General features: G+C 46.5%; 1 protein-coding gene across 1 annotated transcript in view; it reads left to right on the forward strand.

Moving 5' to 3' along the window:
- The first annotated feature begins 3,082 nt into the window (after positions 1 to 3,082).
- LOC140719907 (NACHT, LRR and PYD domains-containing protein 3-like) overlaps positions 3,083 to 24,304 on the forward strand; it is a 28,261-nt gene continuing 7,039 nt past the window's right edge. The window contains exons 1-5 of the mRNA XM_073034833.1: positions 3,083 to 3,273; positions 8,794 to 8,885; positions 10,649 to 10,815; positions 15,265 to 15,436; positions 15,536 to 15,601. Of these exons, the coding sequence (XP_072890934.1) occupies positions 8,876 to 8,885; positions 10,649 to 10,815; positions 15,265 to 15,436; positions 15,536 to 15,601 (415 nt within the window). The 5' untranslated portion in view covers positions 3,083 to 3,273; positions 8,794 to 8,875. The remainder of the gene's footprint in view (positions 3,274 to 8,793; positions 8,886 to 10,648; positions 10,816 to 15,264; positions 15,437 to 15,535; positions 15,602 to 24,304) is intronic.

Raw genomic sequence — 24,304 nt, forward strand, 5'->3', positions numbered from 1 at the left:
GGCTGAGTGATTGGGGAGGTGAGGAGAGAGGGACGAGTAAGATGGCTGACAGGCGTGTGCGGTGTGGACTATGCAGTGAAGATGAACGGTGACTGAGACGGGCGGCGGAGAAAAATAGGTGAGTGAGAATGCCGCCAATGAAAGAGGGGTGAGGAAGGGGTTCGAGGTAGGACTGAAAGTGTGTGGTGCAGAAAGCAGGGTGAGTACGAGCGGGTGGCGAGCAAGCAGGGGTGAGGGTGAATGGTGGTGAGTTAGGAGGGGAGAGGGAGAGGGATATAGAAGAGACCAGAGTGAGAGAGACATGGATGAGTGAGAGAGGCACTGAGTCTGGTCAGAATTATCAGACAAACTATTCATCCATTCACAGAGGCACGGATGTTAGTCATGGTCTATCACACATCACTGAAGAAATCCACAGTGAGGTTACGATTCCCTGTCTCGCGATTCCTCATGGGGAGTTTTGCCGCCCACTGTTCCCCGTCTCCATCCCCGAGCGGGTGTTTTACCATGCACGGTTCCCAATCTCTGTAGCACACATGGGGACTATTACCAGATACGATTCCCGGTCTCTCTATCTCGTTAAGCGCTATTATCAATCACCATATCCCAATCCGGGAGCTTTACCGTACATGATTCACAATCATCATATCCAACACCGGGCCTTTTGCTGAGCTGGGTTCCCAGGCTTCCTGTCAAACTATTAGTCTGCTAAGACCCATTGACCTGCTCTCCATCCCCTACCATCCATGTACTTATCCAGGTTTCTCAGACAGATGTTGTTAGGACCACAGACAAAGTCAGGAATCGCAGGTTAACCACGGTGCGAATAATGTTCTGAGCTGCGTACATTTCAGTGCCTGAAGTATTGAAGGAAAGGCCGATGGGCTCAGGGCATGGATCAACACGTGGAATTATGACATTGTAGCCATTCGTGAGGCTTGGTTGCAGGAGGGGCATGACTGGCTGCTCTGGGTTTCCATTGTTTGAAATGGGGGAGGGGTGACAGGAAAATGTCCCGGCAGTGCTCAGTCAGGAAAGACTGGAGAACTCCTCTGGCGAGGCATTATGGGCAGAACTGAGGAATAAGAAAGATACGACCACATTAATGGGGCTATATTACAGACAGCCCAACATTCTGTGGGATTTAGTGGAGCAGATTTGCTGAGAGATTGCAGTCTGTTGTAGAAACATAACTTGTGATGGTAGGTGAATTTAACTTTTCTCATATGCACTGGGACGCCCATACTGTAAAATGACTTGATGTAATAGATGGACCCCATACAGATTAGAGAGAAGGAGTTTTTGCTGTCTTAGGGACGATGAATCTGCAGGACCTGACAAGGTCCTCCCCTGCATGGTCTGGAGGCAAGCGCAGAAATTGCAGGGCCCGAGCAGAGATCTTAAATCATCCATTGCGACTTGTGAGGGAGCGGAAGACTGGAAGATACATAATGTTGTTCCACTGATTCAGAAAACCTCCAAATATAAACCAGGAAATTGGAGGCCGGGGATCCTGATGTAAGTAGTAGGAAAGTTATTGAAAGCTATTCTAAGGGACCAGATCTGTGACTATGTGGATAGACGTTGACTGATCCGGGATGGTCAGCATGGCGTTGTGCCTGGTAGGTCGAGCCTCAGCGTTCTTATAAAAGACAAGACAGTGGATGTTGCCGACGTGGACTTTAGCAAGGCATTTGCCAAGGTTCCACTTGGGAGCTTAGTCAAAAGGTTTCAGTTGCTGGACACTCAAAATAAGGCAGTAAATTTAACTGGACAGTGGTTTGGTGGGAGAAGCCGCGATGCGGTCGTAGATGGTCGCCTCTCTGACTGGAGGCCTGTGAACAACGGAGTGCTGCAGGGATCAGCGCCGGCTCGGCTGTTCTTTGTCATCAAAACCAACAATCTGGATGATAACGTGGTCAACTGGCTCAGCAGATTTACAGATAACGCCAAGAATGGGGATGTAGGGATCAGCATCTATGGAACTGGACAATGTCGATGCTTCAAGCAGAGACCCATCAGTGAAATTGGAAATGAAGGGGGAAGAGGACAGATTATGGATTGATTTGAAGGTTCGGGTTGTTGTTCTGTGAAACTCAGTGCTTAGGGTCTGAGTGTGAGCTGCTGCCTGTTCACGCACATTCCTCAGAACAGGGAGCGGCCCCTCTCCAGAAATCAAATGCAACCGGGTCTGAAGAAAGAAACACCCTCCTGCAGGCGCAAAGAAAGTCACTTCAATATCGTACTTAACCCTTTCTGCTGCAGGGAAGAGCGAGATAATCTCTAACATGATTTACCCAGGGTCCCGAACGCGCAACATTACCAGTTACAGTTGTTGCCCTGTTTGCCGCCAGTTTCCAGCACCTTATGTTTATCTCAAACTCGAACCATCTGCAGTTGGCTTGAAAATATTCTTCAAGGATTTTTTTTTTAAATAAACCGGTCCAGGATACCTTTCCCGGGAAAACGTCTGGCCATTTGGAATGGCCGGAAACCAATTCCACAGGTATTACCGGCGGGGTGTGAACCAACAAACATTGCTTGTGGAAAGAAACCTGCTGTTAACCGTGGGCGACGGGGTTCCTTGTAATAATAGTTGTCCGCATGGAACTGCAATAATCTCTAGTGTTAGAGTTAAACAATTCCCCTGAATCGAGAGGCGCTGAGGAAATCTTTGACCAGATTTATTACAGTTGAGTGTGAATATATATAGTCGGATGTGTTTGGATTAATTTCAGCAGAAAGGCGGCTCCCCGCACCTGAACAGGTGAGTGACGTTGGAGCTGAAACTACCTACGCCGGGCAGTCCTGTTTACACACAGGGGGCGGAAGCTCAGCCCCTCCCAGAACCCGGGCTGGATCAAATTCTTAGCCTGGGACTGGCTGGGTTAAACAGAGAAACTCCGCCCCACTGGTTGCGATGAAAGAAAAAGGAGCGATCTAGGCGGAAATCCGACAGAAAGGTTAACGCAGCCTGTTTGTTTTCCTCTTTATGGTTGCTACATTGATCCCACTCCCGCCTCCTCCCGCAGTCAGACCCGTCCTGAGCCGGTGAGAGTTGCTGTGACCCGGACCACGCCTGTCCCGCTCTACCCCGGCTCACCCGGCCCTGTCCATCGGTTCACAGCCGAATGTCCTCGGGAGCAGCAGCATAGACTCAACTCTCCGTACAGGGAGAACAAACCGGTTCCCGGACCATTGTCCGTCACACCCGGATATCAGACTGTGTTTTTCCGGGACCACACTGAACACCAACCGGTTACGATATCAGAGGTAAGTGTTGTCTATTATTCTGCACAACTATTCAGCGAGGCGAGGCTCTGTTCGGGATCGGGAGTGAATTTCGTCGGAGAAGGGAGTCCTGACGTGTTCATGATAACGAGTCAATTGTCCAGATGGATTAAAAGACGCGAGCTGGGTAATACTGAGTGCGAGCAGAAAGAATCTTTCACCCTTGTAGAAACATATGAAATATCCCACGGGGCAGCGACCTGTCACCGATCTCTCTCGAACAAGAGAAAACAGCAGATGCTGGAAATCTGAGCAACACACACACAAAGCTGGAGGAACTCTGCAGGCCAGGAAGCATCTATGGAAAAACGGTACAGTCACCTTGGAGGCCACAGGTAGTGTTCTTAACATCCCACCATTGGTTCCACCGCTCTTCCCTGCAGCAGAAAGGGTTAAATACAATATTAAACTTCCTTCACATTTGAACCACAGTGTCTTGTCCAATCGGTTGGATTTGATTTCAGCGGAACGGCCGCTCCCTGTTCTGAGGAACGCGCACTGACGGGCAGCCGCTTACACACAGACCCTGAGCACCGAGTCTCACAGAACAACAAGCCCCACCTTCCAAATCAGTCAATCATCTGCCCTCTTACCCTTTCCATTCCAGTCCTGATTAAGGGTCTGGTTCCGTAATGCCGCCTGTTTACACCTATCCATAGATGCTGCCTGACCTGCTGAGTTCCTTCCAGCATTCTGTGTGTTGCCATGGTTACGGAAGTTCCGTGTGGGGCGGTGGGCCCATTCTAAGAAATGGCCCACAGTACCCACATTGTCAGTATGTTCTTGGGGAATTAACCTGAGAACAATTCAACTTGTGATATTTATTTCCCATATTTATTCCTACTAACCAGTTGTCTGTGCTTTGGATCAGCGAACAAGGAGATATTTGTGTTTTCTAAGCTACTTCTGCTGCTGGTGCTCTTTGTGTTCCTGCTGTTTTCTGTTTGCACGAGTGACATTTTCCACCGGTCAGGTGAAGTTTAACATCAGCCTCCACCAGTTTCAAAGCAAGGGTGCGAGATGCAAACAGCAAGCACCTTCTCTGTTTCCGGAATTTCCTATTTCAGACCAACACATCTATTGTTCCTGTGTCGATTGAGGGTGTTTTGAACTCTTCTCCTCAATGGCCAGTGGAAGCAAAGACCATAATTCTGTTGAAGGCCGAGATTTTTGATAAACAACGGGCTTGACGTGTTGCAGGAATGCACATGGAGGCATAGGTAAGGCAATGTTACATCAGTTCAGCCGTGATCTCATTATCTGCACAGCAGTTTCGAGGGGCCGGGTGGTCCAATTATGCGTTTTCTTGCGTTGACTGGAAAAAAATTGCGTTCAGCTTTGTGTGTTAAATGTGTGCCCCAGCTGTATTAACGTATCGAAATTTTGACTAATTCAGTGAGCTAGCCAGCACGGTCCTGGACCGAGGGACGCGCTCCTCCTTCCCCGTTACTGACTCCACAGTCTCCACTGCTCCACGCGCACCAGCTCACCGACCCGCCCACTGCCCTCGCGCGCACCAGCTCGCCGCCCCGCCCACTGCCCTCGCGCGCACTACACGTGGCCAACTCATTTGAGCTTTTCAAGCCTCCTCGTCAGCAGTCTGGCTCCATTTCTTCAAGTATTGGCTTGTCCGATCTTCTTGCTGTCTAATGCACTCTTAACACTTTCCTTCAGCATTCAAGTTCAAAGTCGTCGATTATTTTGTATTCAGCCTCACTAACAGTCCAGCTCTCACAGCCATACATCGCAACTGGAAATACCAAGGACCCGACTCAACGGTTCTTCGTAGACGATGTTATGTCTCTGCGTTTCAGAATTTTATCTAAATTTCCCATTGCTGCCCTGTCCGGAAACAAGAGCTATTTAATTTCGTGGCTGCAGTTACCAGCTATAGAAATCTTTGAACCGACAAAATCTGTTACTGTTTCCGTTTCCTTTCCATTTATTACCACGAAGTTGATAGGGCTGGCCGGTATACTTAATATTGAGGAACAAGTCAACTTTTCCACTTTCTTCTTTCAAGCTCATTAGAAGCTTCCGCAGATCCTTCTTACTTTCAGCCATTGGAGTCGCATCACCCGCATGTCTGAGGCTGTTAATGTTTCATCCGGCAGTCTTACATTTCCTCCCTCGGAGTGCCCGGCACCCTGAGCCCATAGGCTGGCCCTGGACTAATTCCACTTATTCCACTTACTGTTATTTAATTATTTATGGTTTAAATATTGCTATAGTTCTACACTATTCTTGGTTGGTGCGACTGCAACGAATCCCAATTTCCCTCGAGGTCAGTAAAGTATGTCTGTCTGTCTGTCTATCTGGCTGTTGATTCCAACACTTTGAGTCCTCGATGCCAGCATTTCTCATGATGTGTTGAGAATAGGAATAAAACAAGCAGGGTGGCTGCATGCAGTCTTATCGCACTCATTTCCCAATCCTGAACCAGTTTGTTGTTCCGTGGTCAGTTCTGACTGTTGCTTATTGATCTTCGTACTGTTACGTACCCGTGACACGTGACAGTGGTACCCTTGTCACGTGACTGGGGTTGAAGTTATACTGGACATGAGGTAATGGTGGAGTGATGTCATTTTCCCGCCAGTAGAGGTCATGTGACAGGTTTTTTCTACAGGGTATAAAAGGAAGACCCACCCTGTCAGGTGGGGCAGTTCGTGGCTGGATTGGCCAAGATGACTTCATATCACTGTGTGATTTAATGTGATGACGCAGTTTAGATAAAAATGAAGTTTTATATAATGCCTAAAGTTTAAAAGGTCAGAGCCAACGGTTTCTTTGCTGATGGAGAGTGAAGTTTGGAAGACAAATTGAGAAAAATCGATTTTCGATGGATTGACTTCGACCTTGTGTGATCCTCATTCGGAAGGATTTCGTTTACTATTCTCACGATAGTCTCCGCTGGAAAAAGCGGGAGATTGAGAATATTGTGGAAGGAAGGTCAGTCACTTTAAGTTGTTATATTTAATAAAATTCGACGTGGGAGTTCGACGCTGGGAATCGAAGGACATCGACGTGGAAGAGAATTTACATCGCTTTAAAAAGTCTCTCCTTTTAAAAGTACCGTGAGCTTTTGAACTGTCGGCATATCGTTTTAAAATACTGTTTTCTTTCGGCATATCGCTTTAACGAACTGAGTTCTTTTCAATACCGCTTTAAAGACTGTTTGGGACTGCAACGCTATTAAGAACTGTTTGAGCAGCTGAGCTCGGATCATTGTTTGGGTTTGTTTACTTATGAAGGGGGTTTGTTATCAGTGTTTAATAAACGTGTTATTTGTTATAAAACCCCTTGCCTAACTCATCTATATTATTGTTGCCCGAATACGTAACAGTACAAGTTTCTCATAAGGCACATCAGATGTCCAGGTATCCCCATTTATTTAAGGAATTGCCACAGTTTATGTGGTCCACACTGTTGAAGGCTTTAAAATAGTCAATAAAACACAGATAAATACTTTTCTGGAATTCTCTCGATTTCTCTGTTATCCAGCGTAAGTTAGCAATTTGGAGCACAGCGCAACTGCCTCTAACTCTTCTAAAACCAGCTGGTACATCCAGCAGTTGTCGTTCCATGTATTGCTGGAGGCTTGCTTGCATGATCTTAAACAATACCTTGCTAGCATGTGAAATTAGTGAAATTGTTCGTTAATATGACATTCCTTTACATTTCCCTTCTTGGGAATTGGGATATAAACTGTTTTTTTTTTCCAGTCTAAAGGCCATTTTTAGGTTTACCAGATTGCATGCAAATTGCACGCAGCACTTTTACACCATAGCATTTTTAAATTTTTAAACAATTCAACTGGACTCCTGTTTCATCCTGCAGGCTTATTATTGGCAAAGTTTTCAATTCGACTTCACTTTCCAGAATATCTGGCTCTGGATCGACGAGGAAGTCACTGCAGGTGTCTTTGCTATTGGGATATTTCCTGTACAATTCTTCTATGTGCTCCTGCCATTTCTTTTTGATATCTTTGCTTCGATATAGTCCTTCCTTTTTTTTGTATTTTCCTATACTCATTCTTGCATGAAATGTTCCTTTAATTTCTGAAATCTTCTTGAATAGATCTCGTTTTTTTTTCTAATGTTGGCTTCTTCAGTTTTTTTGCATCGCTCCTTTGAGGAAGTGTCCGCATCTTTCCCTGATATCTTCTTTAACTTTGTGATCAGTTGGAAGCATTTGTTCCAATCTCCATTGGCCTTCAAGTCTCTTCACTGCTCAGCCTCCGCAGAAAGCCAATTTGCTTTCCCGGCCTCCATTGTGTTTGCAATACTTTTTTTGGCACCTCTTGTATAATGATCCTTACTTCTATCCATAGTTCTTCTGGCTTTCTCTCCACCAAGTTTAATCCATGAATCTGTTCTTCACCTCCACGTCATGTTCTTGAGCGATGCGATCAACATCAAACTTCTGGTCCGTAGCTTTTCCTGATGGTCTTCAGTTTCATTCTGAATATTGCAACAAGGAGCTCCTGGTCTGAGATTGTCAGAGACCAGAGAGACTGATGAGTTCACTCAATGCGGCGACACGGGGCTGTGAAGGGGTGTTTGCCACGCTGTCCTTCAGCAGTCAGGGTACTGAGTGCAGGAGTTGGGAGCTCCTGGTCTGAGATTGTCAGAGACCAGAGGGACTGATGAGTTCACTCGATGCGGCGACACGGGGGTGTGAAGGGGTGTTTGCCACGCTGTCCTTCAGCAGTCAGGGTACTGAGTGCAGGAGTTGGGAGCTCCTGGTCTGAGATTGTCAGAGACCAGAGGGACTGATGAGTTCACCCACTGCGGCGACACGGGGCTGTGAAGGGGTGTTTGCCACGCTGTCCTTCAGCAGTCAGGGTACTGAGTGCAGGAGTTGGGAGCTCATGGTCTGAGATTGTCAGAGACCAGAGGGACTGATGAGTTCACTCGATGCGGCGACACGGGGCTGTGAAGGGGTGTTTGCCACGCTGTCCTTCAGCAGTCAGGGTACTGAGTGCAGGAGTTGGGACACTATTCTCTTTGAGATAACATGAGCCGCGCTGCCCAGTAAGTCCCCTGATTTAACCCTAGTCTTGTCACAGGACAATTTACAAGCTGCCCACCTGCACGTCTTAAGACTGGGGTGAAACTGGATCACCCGGAGGAAAACCAAACGATCACGGTGAGAACCTGCAAACTCTCAAAAACTTTCAGAAATTGAAACCGGCTAGTTCCAACTGTAAAGAGTTGTGTTAACCACTATAAGTCCGTTGTATAAGTCGTTGGTGAGACTATGTTTGCAGTACAAATTATAGTTCCAGCCATCCGTTTGAAAAGGCTTGATTAAAGTGGAAGTAGTGCAGGGAAGATTTGCGAGTGTGTTGTCAGGGCCAGAAGGCCTCAGTGCTGGGGAGAGGATGCTACTCTATGTCTTTACTCCCTGGAATGCAGGAAACTGAGCAGCGACCTTACAGAAGTGTTTTAATTTATGAAGGGCAGAGTAACTGACTCACTCTGTTTTATATGTGTAATTCAGATAATCGCCAGCAGGTGGTGCTTTCTTCCACCGGGAAGGCGGACAAGCCGACGACAAGCGACCAACGTCAGTCAGAGTCAGAATGGACACAGGTATGCTCACTGGGCTTTTTCTCAATAAAACTCTGTCATCAAGGTACACGTCTAGTGAAATCATCAATAATTCAGAGTAATAAACGTGGGCACTAAAGAGGCACAAACGGGGTCATTGATCGCACTGGTAAAGCGGCCTTGAGCAATGGAGCAATTCATCAGGTCCAGCGCAGGGACCTAACAACGGAAATAATTGAATAACTCCAGGCTAATCTTCACCTGACTGAAAGGAGAAGGAGCTCTTGAATAAGGTGGGTGTGGGTAACTCAGACAGGAATACAACAGCGGGCAATGTAACAGTCCAGGGAGCAGATGGAATTTCTGTCAGTATTTGGTACGCCCTGATGTGGGAAACGCCTCCGACAGCCAGTGAGAGAAACAGATGTCGTTTTCTCTTTTAAAAGGGAAATGGTAAATTCTCCCCGGATTTTTGGGTTGTCGGACAGTGGAGGTGCGGGGTGTTTCCCACAGTCTGTTTTCTGTGGCCGAGTTAAAGAACGGTATATTGTGGGAGAATGGGCTGGGTGCAGGACAAAGCGAGCAGGAGAGATTTTAAACAGGGAATCTGAGTGCGCTACTAATATATGGTGAATGGGATAAAATTGAGACAAGAGGGTAAGTAGAGAAGGCAACGCACACAATGCTGGACGGACAGCAGGGCAGGCAGCATCTCTAGAGGGAAATCAACAATCGACATTTCCGGTTGAGGAATGTTAAGCAGAGACTTTGTACATTGATTTCAAAGATGTCTTGCTGAAATAGAGTCAGGACTGGAGGAGCATTCCTCTGGGTGAAGGTCTGTGACTAGCCGTGTCCGCAAGGGACACAGCTTCGCCATGCGTCGTGTGTGATGTAAATAAATTAGTATTAAACTATGCATTACGCAAAACGATTACATAATCACATGGGTGGACTGATACGTCGATTTACATAAATTGGCGGTGTCTTGTAAATTATTTGAGACTGTTGTCGAAATGTTCAACATCCAATTATAAATATGAACAGACAGTCACCAGGTACAATTAATTAGGGCAAATATGAGGAGTTGAACTTTGGGAGGTGAAGTTCGCGAGCAATGTGCACAATGTATGCTGGGACCGTTAGGAAGATTGATGTACGGACGGGCCTTGTGATGGATGTGTATAGTTTCCTGAAATTGGCAACACAATTGGTAGCGTGCAACGACAAGTGGTGGTGTGAGTATGTATTTCTGAAAATTGTGTTGTAGCTGGATAAACGTTGGTTAAGAAAAAAAATCAGTATTGTGCACTGATCTGATAAGCACATCACGAGAATCATGTGGGGTGTCCGGAGAGGGTGCAGATGTGTTTCGCAATGAATACAGAATATTTGCTTCCGAGAGAGGTCGAACAACCTTGGGTTGCTTTCTCTGAACCGGTGGACACTGAGACATTTTCTCAGAGAAATGTGTGAATTCATGATAGGCATAGCTAAGTTAGATAGTCTGTAACTCGTGGCAAATGTTAAATACCAGAGCGAATAGGCTTAAGGATAGAAGGGAAAGGTCAAAAGGGATCTGGGAAGAATTTTGTCTTCAGAGATAGATCAGTTTCTGGAATGTGCTGCCGAGGGAGGGACTGGAAACGGATACTCGGCAGCATCTAAGAAGCGTTTGAACTCATGCGTAGGCCGGGAACGGAGGGATATTGACCATGTTCCTGAAGAAAGGATTGGTTTAAATTGGCATTGTGTCTGCATGCGCATGGTACATCTACTGTTTTATATTCTATGACTGACTACAGATCTGAACTCGGTCACCTCCGCCTTCCTGTCAAATTGTGATGATCACCATCTGTTCCGGTTGACGAGATTCTACAAGGAGAGACTGGAGCAGGCGATTGAGGAGGGTGTGGAGGGAGTCGGCTTCATGTTAATGGGCGATGATCACTTCACCGGGCCAGAGTATCACGTAAGTGACAGGGAAGTACACTGAGTGTAGATTCTACTGAATTTATCATAGACCAACAGAACCGGTGTAACGGCACCTCTGGGCTATGAAAATCCTTCAATGTCTGTGGTCAACATCAAGAAAAGAGTTTTCGTTTGGGAATACATTGAGCCTTTATTCACCACTACAAGCCTCTGACCAGTTTTCCGAACACATTCAGTTTTGGACAGGTTAGGATACAGACAATGATTGACAGGTGACTTTAGTGTGTGACACTGGACGGACATTGCAAGTGGACAGAGAACCTCTTTACCCCTCTCTGTCTGACATCACATTATGCTCCCAATGCTCGAACTTAAGGGCCATTCATTAGTCTGTATTCTCTTGATAACTCCCGGGTTTCTCACAAATCAAAATTATCGTGATTAATTTCTCAGCTTATTTCTCGAGTCTACCTTAAACCCCATCATCAATTGACCAGGCAGAGCTGAATCTCGACTCTGTTAAACTGCTGAACCGTTTTGTTGGTTAATATCCCAACATGCCTCATGGTTCCGTTACCTTCTGATCCTTGTGACTGTTCCAATCTGAGTTTGTAACTACCATCGCATATACTATAAACACTGAAAAGTGCAAAATCAGTATCACCGGAATTTTTCCAAGCATCTGCAGCTAACACAGAATCACAAATAAACAGCTTTCCAGTGGTTCTTGTGCTACTGGAGTGCATTCACCTTTTGCCACCCAGACCACACCAATCCCGACATTCCACATGAGACAGCCGACAATTTCAATCCCAACTTGTTACTCAACATTAGCACACGTGCACAGAAGTCCAGAATTTGCTGTCGGCTCCTCACTGCCAATTCCCAGCTGTCGGTTGACAGCGGACCACTCATGGAGCCTGGCAGTGAAGTGTGAACCTTCTGTGGTTCATCAACAGTTACCCCGGGGAAAATCAACAACGACCCTCTCATACTTCGACCTAGTCGTAGTCATTGAACTCCACTGTACAGCAACAGGCTCTTTGGCCCATCTAGTCCTCACTTACCTAACTTTTTCTGTGCCTCCAGCTACTCCGTAATCTCATCCCTAACAATCGATTCCAACAACTTCCCAACCACTGATGTCAGGCTAACAGGTCTATAGCTTCCTTTCTGCTGTCGTCCACCCTTCTTAAATAGAGCAGTAACATTTGCAATTTTCCAGTCATCGTGGACAATGCCAGAATCTATCGACTATTGAAAAACCATTGTCAATGTCTCCGCAATGTCTCCAGCTACTTCCTTCAAAACCTGAGGGTGCATTCCATCGGTTCCAAGAGATTTATCCACCCTCGGACCATTAAGCTTCCTGAGCTCCTTCCCAGTCGTAATTTAAACTGCACATTCTTCACTTCCCTGACACTCTTGAATGTCCGGTATACTGCAGACTTCTTCCACTGTGAAGACCGAAGCAAAATACACATACAGTTCCTCTGCCATCTCTGCGTGTCTCATTACAATATTTACAATGTCATTTTCTATTGGTCCCATATCTACCCACAGCTCTCATTACACGTTACATACTTAAAAAAAAAACTTTAGGTATCTTCTTAGACATTAGTCGCCAGCTTCCTTTCATAATTGATCTTTTCCTGCCAAATATCCTTTTTAGTTTTCTTCTGCAAGCTTTTAAAAGCTTCCCAATCTCCCCACCTGCTCTGGCTTCCTTGTGTGCCTTTTCTTTTGCTTTTACTTTGGCTCTGACTTCACTTTCCGGCCACGGTAGACTCCTTCTTCCTTTCGAAATTATTTTTTCTTGTTTGGAATATAGCTGTCTTGCCTTTCCCTCCTTTTTTTCGCGGAAACCCCAGCCACTGCTGCTCTGCTGTCCTTCCAGCTAGTGTTTATTTCCAGTCAATTTTAGCCAGTTCCCCATTCATGCCATTGCAATTTCCTTTATTCCACTGAAATACCGACAGATTGGAATTTAAATTCTATTTCACAAATTTCAAAGTGACCTCGAACGTATTCTGATACCTTGTTTTTACCAAACTGCTCAATGCCCTACCAATAAATGTATTCGTGCTGTCGTGGTTTGTCCACAAAAAATGCAACACCTCACACTTGTCCTCATTAAATTCTTTCTGACAATTTTAATCCACCCTTTTCCAGATGTTCTAAGTCCCGCTGGAAGCTTTGATAACCATCCTCGCTATCCCTACTTTGGTGTCATCCACAGATTTGCTGACCCTCTTTACCACATTATCATCCAGAGTGTTGGTATATGATATAAATGACAGACACCATCAGACACAGCACAGGTCCCCGAAGCACACCACTTACTCATAAGCCTCCAGTCAGAAAGCAAACCTCCACTACCTGTCTTAGCTTCTCTCACAAACCCAATATCTAAACTAACTTGCTGCCATGTCATGAATGCCAAGCGACTTATCGTACTGACCAGGCTCCTATGATGGACTTGCTAAAGACCTTGCTGCAGTTCATGTGGACAACATCCACTGACTTGTTTTCTTTACTTGCTTGGTAACTGACCCGAGAATCTATAAGATTGGTTAGACAGGATCTACCAGGTACATATCAGTTATGACAATTCCTATTCAATCCTTGTCCATCCAAATACTCATATCGAGTCTCTTAGAATACCTTCCAATAACTTTACCACCACTGGTGTCAGGTTCACCGACCTGTAATTCCCTGGCTTATTCCTACAGCCTTCTCAAGCAGCAGAACATTATCTATCCCTCAACACTTTCGCATCGGACGTTTTAAATTTCTTTGCTGGAGCTCCTGCGGTCTCTGCACTAGCCTCAGACAAGATGCGAAGGAAAACCCCGGGGATTTATCCACCCTAATTTGCCTCAAGACAGCAAACACCTCCTTATCTGTAATTTATATAGCGTCCATGATTTAACTGCGATATTGGCTCACTCCAAAAACTCTGTGTATATCCTGAATAGATACAGTGCCATGCAAAATTCTGGGCACCCTGCATGGTCAGTACTTAGTCACACCCCTTCTGGCAAGTATCACAGCTTGTAAACTCTTTCTGTAGCCAGCAAAGAATCTTTCAATTCCTTCTTTAATTCTTCCCGCTCTATTGAATCATGTCTAACGCAAAGGAAAGCTGGAATGCTGATCAGTCAGACCTGCACCTCTTCCTACCAAATCACATCAATGGTTACAATGTTGTAATTCAATGTGCTAATCAACGCTCTAAGCTCATCTGCCTTTCCTAAAATAATCCTTGAATTGAAATAATACGCAAATCGGAACATTAGTTTCATCATGTTCACCCTTTAATGTCCTGACTCTGGAAAATGGCTTAACAACATTTTTCCTACACAGCCACTCCACCTGAAGCCCTCCATAATGCAACATCTGATCAGCCACACGTTAGACTGTATTATCGTGCTACTTCAGACCTCACTCGCACGTGCAATCCTGAAAACACAACACTGGAGTTCCTGCCCTTTCGCTTAGCATCTAACAACATGAGCTCACTTTGCAGGACCTCATCACATTTCCTACTCTTGTCATTGGTGCCATCGTGGACCACGACCTCTGGCAACTCATCCTGCCCCTAAGAATGTGTCAGACTCGACGGAAGATATCCCTGACATTGACAAGACACCAGTCGAAAATCTCGTTCTAGTAAATAAAATCTCCAGTCTGTTCTCCTAACCATTGAACTCCCCCTGTCAGTGCAGCTCACCACTTCTCATCCTTTCTGAGTCGCAAAACCAAACTCTGTGCCAGAAGCATAAACGCAGTGGCTTTCCTCTGCTGGGCAATACCCCGAAGCAAAAAGCTGTATACCTGTTAGAGAGGAGTTTTCGGTGGTGGTTGCCTATCCCCTTCCCCCCCTCCTGACAGTCACCCAATTACCTACGGACTGCGCCTTGGGTATATCTCCGTCCCTGAACAGTCTGTCAGTCAACCTCTTAGCATTCTGAGTGATCCCGGGTTCATCCGGCTCCAGCTCCAATTCCTCAGCACAGTCTGTAAGAAGCTGCAGCTGGACGAAATGCCTGAAGGGGCAGTTGTCGGGCTACCCCTGTCTTGCTGCACCCTGTAGGAAGAGCATTCCACTATTCTGCCTGGCATTCCCACTGTTCTAATCATGAAAAAGAGGTAAAGTATTACCCAATATCTACCTAAAGCCTCCGCCTCTCCGCACTGAACCCTCTCTGACACAAAACCTCAAATCCCCACTCTATTTCTGGCTCACTCACGCTATGTGTGCTCTTCTTAAAACCCGTCAAGTGGATAATTACCCCGCCATCTGTTGCGTGCATGAACTCCTGACTGACCCCGCTCGCATCTTTTAAAATCTTTACCCCGCTATGAACACTTCAATGGTTGTGAGTGATCTACAGTGAGTAGAATGTGGTGGGTCAGTCCATGTTCAGGGTTGATTTGTACCCACCCCTCCGCTACTCAACATATTCCACATTGTTCATTACAGAGCGTGACTGAGCTGGCGGAGAAGGGAAACCGAGCGGGCGCTTCCAAACTCCTCCTGGAACTGGTGATGGAGAAGGGCTCGGGGGCCCAGAGGGTGATGTGGGAATCCTTTGTGAAACTACATCACCATTTACCGAAGCTGAGCAGAATACTGAATGAAATACGGGAACGTGGTACGGTGAACAATACACTGTGTGTTACAGATGTAAATCCTACTGAATTTACAGTATTACACAGTTACAGACCTCATGCAGTTTAATCTGTTTGCACAGGTGACGGCCAGTTCGCCTACATGGACACTGAGCGGGGTTTATCTGAAGTGCCCAAGCATCTGAAAGGTAAGCGATGGAGCGGACATTTCAAAGTCTTTATTTCGCTCTGAGAAATACGGGGGGGGGGGGGGCGCATTGGGAGTAGGCCCAAAAGCAAGACACAGACACTGAACTACCAGGAACAGGACTAGGTGTGAGAAGGAAGCAAAGCCAATGGGGCAGAAAGGACGCTGGACAAGACACAGGCCCCGGACGAGAAAACGATTCCGGGCCTGGGTTAGGACTTGACAATCTTAGTGGAACCAGGACATGAAACTGGGAACTAGGAGCCTGGCCTTGGACTCCGAGCCAGAGACTGGACAAGGACCCAGAACCTGGATCTTGCCTCGGGCTCGGACTCCAAAACAAGGCGAGGGCAAGCCGAGGCTACAGGACGAGGAGAGGCACAGGACGGAACCTGAGACTCTTGGACGGGGCAAGGGAACCTTAGCACAGGACGAAAGAATCCTAGCACAGGGCTGGGCAAGGTACTCTTGTGCTGAGCGAGGCATATGACGTGATGAGAACCCAGAACCTTGGTCGATGGAGAAACATGACTGGACGTGAGACTCATGGACAAGGGAACCCCAGCACCGGGCTTGGCAAGGTTGTTTGTTGGCACATGGATATGACAAGAACCAAGAGCCTTAGTCGAGGAAGAGACAGGAACACAGAACACCGAGCCGGGACACCTCCTTGGGTACAGGGCGTAGGGCCGGTACTCATAACACAGAATACAGAGCAGATCCCCTCTTTGGGTACAGGACATAGAGCCGGACTCATCACACAGAACACAGTGCAGATCCACTCCTCGGATACAGGACGTAGGGCCGGGACTCATCACACAGAACACAGAGCAGATCCCCTCCTTGGTTACAGGACGTAGAGCCGGACTCATCACACAGAACACAGAGCAGGTCCCCTCCTTGGGTACGGGACGTAGGGCCGAGACTCATCACACAGCACACAGAGCAGGTCCCCTCCTTGGGTACAGGACGCAGGGCCGGGACTCATTACATAAAACACAGAGCCTGGACCCCTCCTTGGGTACAGGACGCAGGGCCAGGACTCATTACACAAAGCACAGAGCCTGGACCCCTCCTTGGGTACAGGACGCAAGGCCGGGACTCATTACGCAGAACGGTGAACACGACGCGACTGTTCCCAACGCTAGGTAGTGGTAAATCGGCCGAACCTACCTAGCGAAGGCGTGAACATTGAGAGGCAGAGTCCCAACGCGAGTTAGCCGCAAATCGGCCGAAACTACCTAGCGAAGGTGTGGACATAGACAGACAGTTCAAAACAGGGCGAGGCTCCAGACACAGGCAAGGCGAGTTAGGGCTCCAGACACAGGTAAGACGAGGCAAGGCTCCAGGCAGAGACAAGACGAAGCAAAGCTCCAGGGAGAGGCGAGATGAAGCAAGGCTCCAGACACTGGCGAGGCAAGGAAAGGCTCCAAGCAGGAAGGTTAAAGAAAAGGATACAGACGGGGACTTTGGACAGGAACAATCCAGCAGCGAGAGGCTAAATCCTGAAGCTATTTATGAGGCCAGACCAAGCGAGAATAAGCTGCCTCAACAGAAACTGGAGATGCCCGGAAAACCTGGAATAAGGAACGGGACCGGACCGTGAACCGGAATGCTGATTTCACGGACCGGACCATGAGACTGAGAGCCTAAATACCTTCTTTAGAGGCATGTTTCGCGACGGTCGGAGTTCAGGCGACACTCCTTGTGCTGTGGCTGGCAGACGGAATACCATTTGCTTTTTTTCAGAACACCATTTTACCGTCCGGGTCTTCGGCTGTGCACCTGGAGAAATCTATGAGTTTGCTAAACAGATATTCCCGTCAGTCAAAGAAGAAGCATAGAAAATAGAACACAGAATAGTACACAACTGTCAGGCCCTTCGGTCAATAATATTGTGCTGACTTTTAAACCTTACCACCCATGTAACATCCCCCCACCTTAAATTACCCCATATACCTGCCAGGTTGTCTCTTAAATTTCACTTGTGTATCTGCCTCCACCACTGACTCAGGCAGCGCATTCCATGCACCAACCACTCTCTGAGTAAAAAATCTTCCTCTAATATCCCCCTTGAACTCCCCACCCCTTACATTAAAGCCATGTCCTCTTGTGCTGAACAGTGGTGCCCTGGGGAAGAGGCGCTGGCTGTGCACTCTGTCTATTCATCTTAATATCTTGTACACCTCTATCATGTCCCCACTCATCCTCCTTCTCTCCAGAGAGTAAAGCCCTAGCTCCCTTAACCTCTGATCATAATCCATGCTCTCTGAACCAGGCAGCATCCTGGTAAATCTCCTCTGTACCCTTTCCAATGCTTCCACATCCTTCCTGGGTGAGGCGACCAGAACTGGACACAGTACTCCAAGTGTTGCCTAACCAGAGCTGAATCATTACATCGCGATTCTTAAACTCTGTACCTCGATTTATAAAAGCTAACACGTCATAAGCTTTCTTAACTACCCTATCTACCTGTGCGGCAACTTTCAGGGATCTGTGGACATGTACCCCCAGATCACTCTGCTCCTCCACTCTACCAAGTATCCTGCAATTTAAGTTGTACTCTGTCTTGAAGTTTGTCCTTCCAAAGTGTACCACCTCACACTTCGCCGGGTTGAACTGCATCTGCCACTTCTCAGCCCACTTCTGTATCCTATCAATGTCTCTCTGCGACAGTCCTCTATACTATTCACAACACCACCAAGGTGGTGTCGTCTGCAAACTTGCCAAACCACACTTCTAACCCAACATCCAATTTGTTAATAAAAATGAAGAAAAGTACAGGTCCCAGACCGATCCATGAGGGACACCACTAGTCACAAACCTCCACACCGAATGTACTCCCTCCACCATGACACTCTGCTTTCTGCAGGCAAGCCAATTCTGAATCCACATGGACAAACTTCCCTGGATCCCATGCCTTCTGACTTTCTGAATAAGCCTACCGTGTGGAACCTTGACAAATGCCTTACTAAAATCCATGTAGATCATATCCACTGTACTATCCTCATCTATATGACGGGACATCTCCTCAAAGAACTATATAAGGCTTGTTAGGCACGATTTGCACTTCACAAAGCCATGCTGACTGTCCCTGATCAGACCATAAATCTCTAAATGCCCATAGATCCTATCTGTAAGAATCTTTTCCAACAGTTTTCCCACCACAGACATAAGACTAATTGGTCTATAATTACCTGGACTATCCCTACTAGCTTTTTTGAACAAGGGGATAACATTCGCCACCCTGCAATCCTCCGGTACCATTCCCGTCGATAACGAGTACATAAAGATCCTCGCCAGACACTACGCAATATCTTTGCTGGCCTCGTGGGGAATGTTCCGTCAGTTTCAGCGACAGGTTGCTATCGATGCAGTGCTCCTCAGACAGGATGAAGAGGTCAATACTCCCCAATGCCATTAGGCTTTACAATTCAACCGCCAGGAGTATGATATGTTAAAGTGCCGGGGTTGATTGTATTTAAAGTATCTAAGTAAACTACTTAAGAACTTTTTAAAAGCTATTATTAATGCTTTTTGAGATAGTGATTTAGATGCATATCATATTTTTTACTGAGTTAAGTATTGTATGTAATTAGTTTTGCTACAACAAGTGTATGGGACATTGGAAAAAAAAGTTGTATTTCCCCATGGCGATGAATAAAGTATCTATCTATCTATCTATCTATCTATCTATCTATCTATCTATCTATCTATCTATCTATCTATCTATCTATCTATCTATCTATCTATCTATCTATCTATCTATCTATCTATCTATCTATCTATTTGACAAGGTTCCACAGAGTAGCCTTATTCGGAAAGTCAGCGGGCATGTAATCCAAGGAAGTTTGGCCAGGTAAATTCAGAATTGGCTTGCTTGCAGAAAGCCGTGGGTCGTTGTGGAATGAGTGCATTTAAGATTGGAAGGTTGTGACTAGAGGTGTCCCTCAAGGATCGTTTCTGGGATCACTACCTTTGGTGATTTTTTTTAACGAACTGGATTTGGGGGTAGAAAGGTGGTTTGGCAAGTTTGCAGACGACAAAGTTTGGTGGTGTTGTGGATAGTGTAAAGGATTGCCTCAGATTGCAAAGAGACATTGATAGGATGCAGAACTGGGCTGAGAAGAGGCAGATGGTGTTCAACCCGGTGAAATGTGAGTTGGTACTCATTGGAAGGACAAACTCCAAGGCAGAGTACAAAGTAAATAGCAGGAAAATTGGAAGTGTGGAGGAGCAGGGTGTGCCAGGGGTATATGTCCACTGACCTCTGAAAGTTGCCTCACAGGTAGATAGGGAAGTTAAGAAATCTTATAAAGTTGTAGTATTCAGAAGTCGAGGGATAGATTTCAAAAGTCGCGGAGTAATGATGCAGCTGTGTAAAACCTTGTTTAGGCCACACTTGGAGTACTGTGTCCAGTTCTGGTCGCCTCACTATAGGAAGGATGTGGAAGCATTGGAAAGGGTACAGAGGAGATTTACCTGGATGCTGCCTGGTTTAGAGAGTTTGCATTATGATCAGAGATTAAGGGAGCTGGGACTTTACTCTTTGGAGAGAAGGATGATGAGAGGAGACATGATAGAAGTATACAAGATTTTACGAGGAATAGATAGAGTGGACAGCCAGCGCCTCTTCCGAGCACCACTGTTCCATACAAGAGCACATGGCTTTAAGGTAAGGGTTGGAAAGTACAAGGGCGATATCAGATGAAGGTTTTTTACTTAGAGAGTGTTTGGTGCATGGAATGCACTGCCAGAGTCAGTGGTGGATGCAGATTAACTGGTCAAATTTCAGAGACTACTAAACAGGTGTATGGAGGAGTTTAAGGTGGGGGTCTATATGGGAGGCAGGGTTAAGGGTCGGCTCATAATTGTGCGGCGAATGGTCATACTGTCCCATCACACACTCCCAGGGTCAGACACAGAGTGAATCTTCCTCCACACCGTTGGTGTTATTTCTACTCACTTAAACCGGATATCTATCTCTCGCTTTTGAGATTTTCTAATTCTTTGTGCGTGCAGGCCTGTCGTGTGGTTTCAGACCTCTTCCTCCCAGTGACTTCAAATTCAATAGCGTCTCCCTCCCTTCCCCCTCCTTCCTCTGTTCTACCTCTGATCTCACACATACATATTATCTCTGAGACAGACACACTGTTCAAGACTACAAGAATGCTGATGTGCTGGTGATTGGTAAGAGGGGAGAGTGGGTTCAAGAGGGAGATTTGAACATAGAAACTATAATAGTACAGCACGTAACAGGCGCTTCGGCCCACAATGTTGTGCTGACCCTCAAACCCTGCCTCACATATAAACCCCAACCTTAAATTCCTCCATATATCTGTCTAGTAGTCTCTTAAACTTCACCAGTGTGCCCAACTCCACCACTGAGTCAGGCAGAGCATTCCACGCACCAACCTCACTCTGAGTGAAAAACCTTCCTCTAATATCCCCCTTGAACTTCCCTCCCCTTAACTTAAAGCCATGTCCTCTTGTACTGAGCAGTGGTGCCCTGGGGAAGAGGCGCTGGCTGTCCCCTCTGTCTATTCCTCTTAATATATTGTGCACCTCTATCATGTATCCTCTCATCCTCCTTCTCTCCAGAGTAAAGCCCTAGCTCCCTTAATCTCTGATCATAATCGATACTCTCTAAAACAGGCAGCATCCTTGTAAATCTCCTCTGTACCCTTTCCAATGCTTCCACATGCCTCCTATAGTGAGGCGACCAGAACTGGACACAGTATTCCAAGTGTGGCCTAACTAGAGTTTTATAGAGTTGCATCATTACATCGCGTCTCTTAAACTCTATCCCTCCAGTTATGAAAGCTAACACCACATAAGCTTTGTTAAGTACCCTATCTACCTGTGAGACAACTTTCATGGATCTGTGGACATGTATCCCCAGATCCATCTTCTCCTCAACACTACCAATAATCCTGCCAGTTACTTTATACTCTGCCTTGGAATTTGTCCTTCAAAAGTATACCACCTCACACTTCTCCGGGTTGAACTCCATCTGCCAATGCTCAGCCCACTTCTGCATCCTATCAATGTCTCTCTGCAATCTTCGACAATCCTCTACACTATCTACAACACCACCAACCTTTGTGTCGTCTGCAAACTTGCCAACCCACCTTCTACCCCAACATCCAGGTCGATAATAAAAATCGAGAAATATAGAGGTCACAGAACAGATCATTGTGGGACACCACTAGTCGCAACCCTCTAATCTGAATGTACTCCCCCCACCGCAACTTTCTGCAGGAAAGCCAATTCTGTATCCACCTGGCCAAACTCCCCTGGATCCCATGCCTTCTGACTTTCTGAATAATCCTATCGTGTGGAACCTTGTTAAATGCCTTACTAAAATCTATGTAGATCACATCCACTGAACTACCCTTTTCTATATGTCTGGTCATCTCCTCAAAGAACTCTAACAGGCTTTTTAGGAACGATCTGCCCTTCACAAAGCCATGCTGACTGCCCCTGATCAGACCATGATTCTCGAAGTGCCCATAGATCCTATCTCTAAGAATCTTTTCTAACAGCTTTCCCACCACAGACGTAAGGCTCACTGGTCTATAATTACCCGGACTATCCCTACAACCTTTTTTGAACAAGGGGACAACATTTGCCCCCCTCCAATCCTCCGGTACAATTCCTGTGGACAACGAGGACATAAAGATCCTAGCCAGAGGTTCAGCAATCTCTTTCCTCTCCTCGTGGAGCAGCGTGGGTAATATTCCGTCACACCCCGGGGACTTACCCGTCCTGATGTATTTTAACAACTCCAAAACCTCCGCTTCCTTAATATCAACATGCTCCAGAACATCAACCTCACTCATATTGTCCTCACCGTCATGTTTCTATCTCATTAGTGAATACCGAATAAAAGTATTCATTGAGAGCCTCGCTCACTTCCACAGCCTCCAATCTTATCTTCCCACCTTATTTCTAACCGGTCCTTCCTTCACTCCTGTCATCCTTTTGTTCTACACATAATTGAAGAATGCCTTGGGGTTTTCCTTTACCCTCCTCGCCAAGGTCTTCTCATGTCCCCTTCTTCTCTCCTCAGCACCTTCTTAAGCACCTTTCTTGCTACCCTCTGTTCCCCTATAGAACCATCTTATCGTGGCTTCCTGAACCATGCTGCCTTTTTGCACCTGTCTAGCTTCTCCACCTCACTTGTCACACATGGTTCCTTCACACTCCCATTCTTAATCTTCCTCACCGGGACAAATTTATCCCTAACATCCTGCAAGATATCCCTGATCATCGACCACATGTCCTTAGTACGTTTCCCTGCAAAAAAAAAATCATCCCAATTCACACCCGCAAGTTCTAGCTTTATAGCCTCATAACTTGTCCTTCCCCAATTTAAAAAAAAATCCTCCCCTCTCTGCTTTTATTCTTGTTCATGATAATGCTAAAAGCCAGGGAATCGGTGTACACTGTCCCCAGATGCTCACCCACTGAGAGATCTGTGATTTGACCCGGTTCGTTACCTAATACTAGATCTAGGATGGTATTCACGCTAGTCGGCCTGTCAACACACTGTGACAGGAATCCGTCCTGGACACACTTAAAAAAGGCTGCCCCATCTAAACCATCGGAACTAATCAGTGTCAATCAGTACTCGAGCAGTTAAAGTCATCCATGATAACACCCTGTTATTATTGCACGGTTCCAAAATCTGCACCCCAATCTGCTCCTCGGTATCTCTGCTGCTACTAGGGGGCCTACAGAATACTCCCAATAGAGTAACTGCTGCCTTCCTGTTCCTGCCTTCCGCCCATACTGACTCAAAAGCGATTCCTGCTACATCACCCAAACTTTCTGTAGCTGTAATAGTATCCCGGACCAATAATGCCACCCCTCTTCCCCGCACCCCCCGTATCCCTTATAAAGCACTGGAATCTGGGAATATTGAGAAACAATTCCTGCTCTGGTGCCAGCTAAGTCTCTGTAATGGCCACTGCATCATAATTCCATGTGTGTATCCAAGCTCACAGTTCATCACCTTTGCTCCTCATGCTTCTTGCAAAGAAATACCCGCACTTTAGCCCTTCTGCCTTGCTACCTTTATACACTTTATCCTGCTTCTCTTTATCAAAGCCTCTATATGTTAGATCTGGCTTTACACCATGCACTATATTTGCAGCTTTCGCATGACCAGTATCCTCTTCCACCTCAGGATGTGCTCTGACACTCTGGTTATCCTCCCCCTGAAAGTATCGTCCAAATCCTCTGAGCAGCAATAGCAAACCTTGCCGCAAGGATGCTAGTCCCCCTCCTGTTCAGGTGCAACACGTCCCGTCGAAACAGGACCCACCTTCGCTGGAACAAGGCCCAATCTTTCAGAAAAATGAAGCCCTCCCTCCTACAGCAACTCCTTAGCCACGTATTTAGCTGCATTATCTCCCTATTTCTAGCCTCACTAGTACGTAGCACGCTAATCCTGAGATTGCATCCCTGAAAGTCCTGTCCTTCAATTTTGCAGCTACATCCTTAAACCCTCTTTGCGGGACCTCCACCTTCTTCCTATCCACGTCATTGGTCCCTACTTGGACCACGACAACCGGCTACTCACCCTCTCCTCTTTTCCCTCCTTCCCTTCTGAGCTGAGGATCCAGTCTCGGTGCCAGAGCCGCAACCACTGCAACTTGTAGCTGGTAGGTCATCCCCACAAACAGTATCCAAAACGGTA

Source organism: Hemitrygon akajei, unplaced genomic scaffold, assembly GCF_048418815.1.
Source record: "Hemitrygon akajei unplaced genomic scaffold, sHemAka1.3 Scf000033, whole genome shotgun sequence".
Lineage (NCBI taxonomy): Eukaryota > Metazoa > Chordata > Chondrichthyes > Myliobatiformes > Dasyatidae > Hemitrygon > Hemitrygon akajei.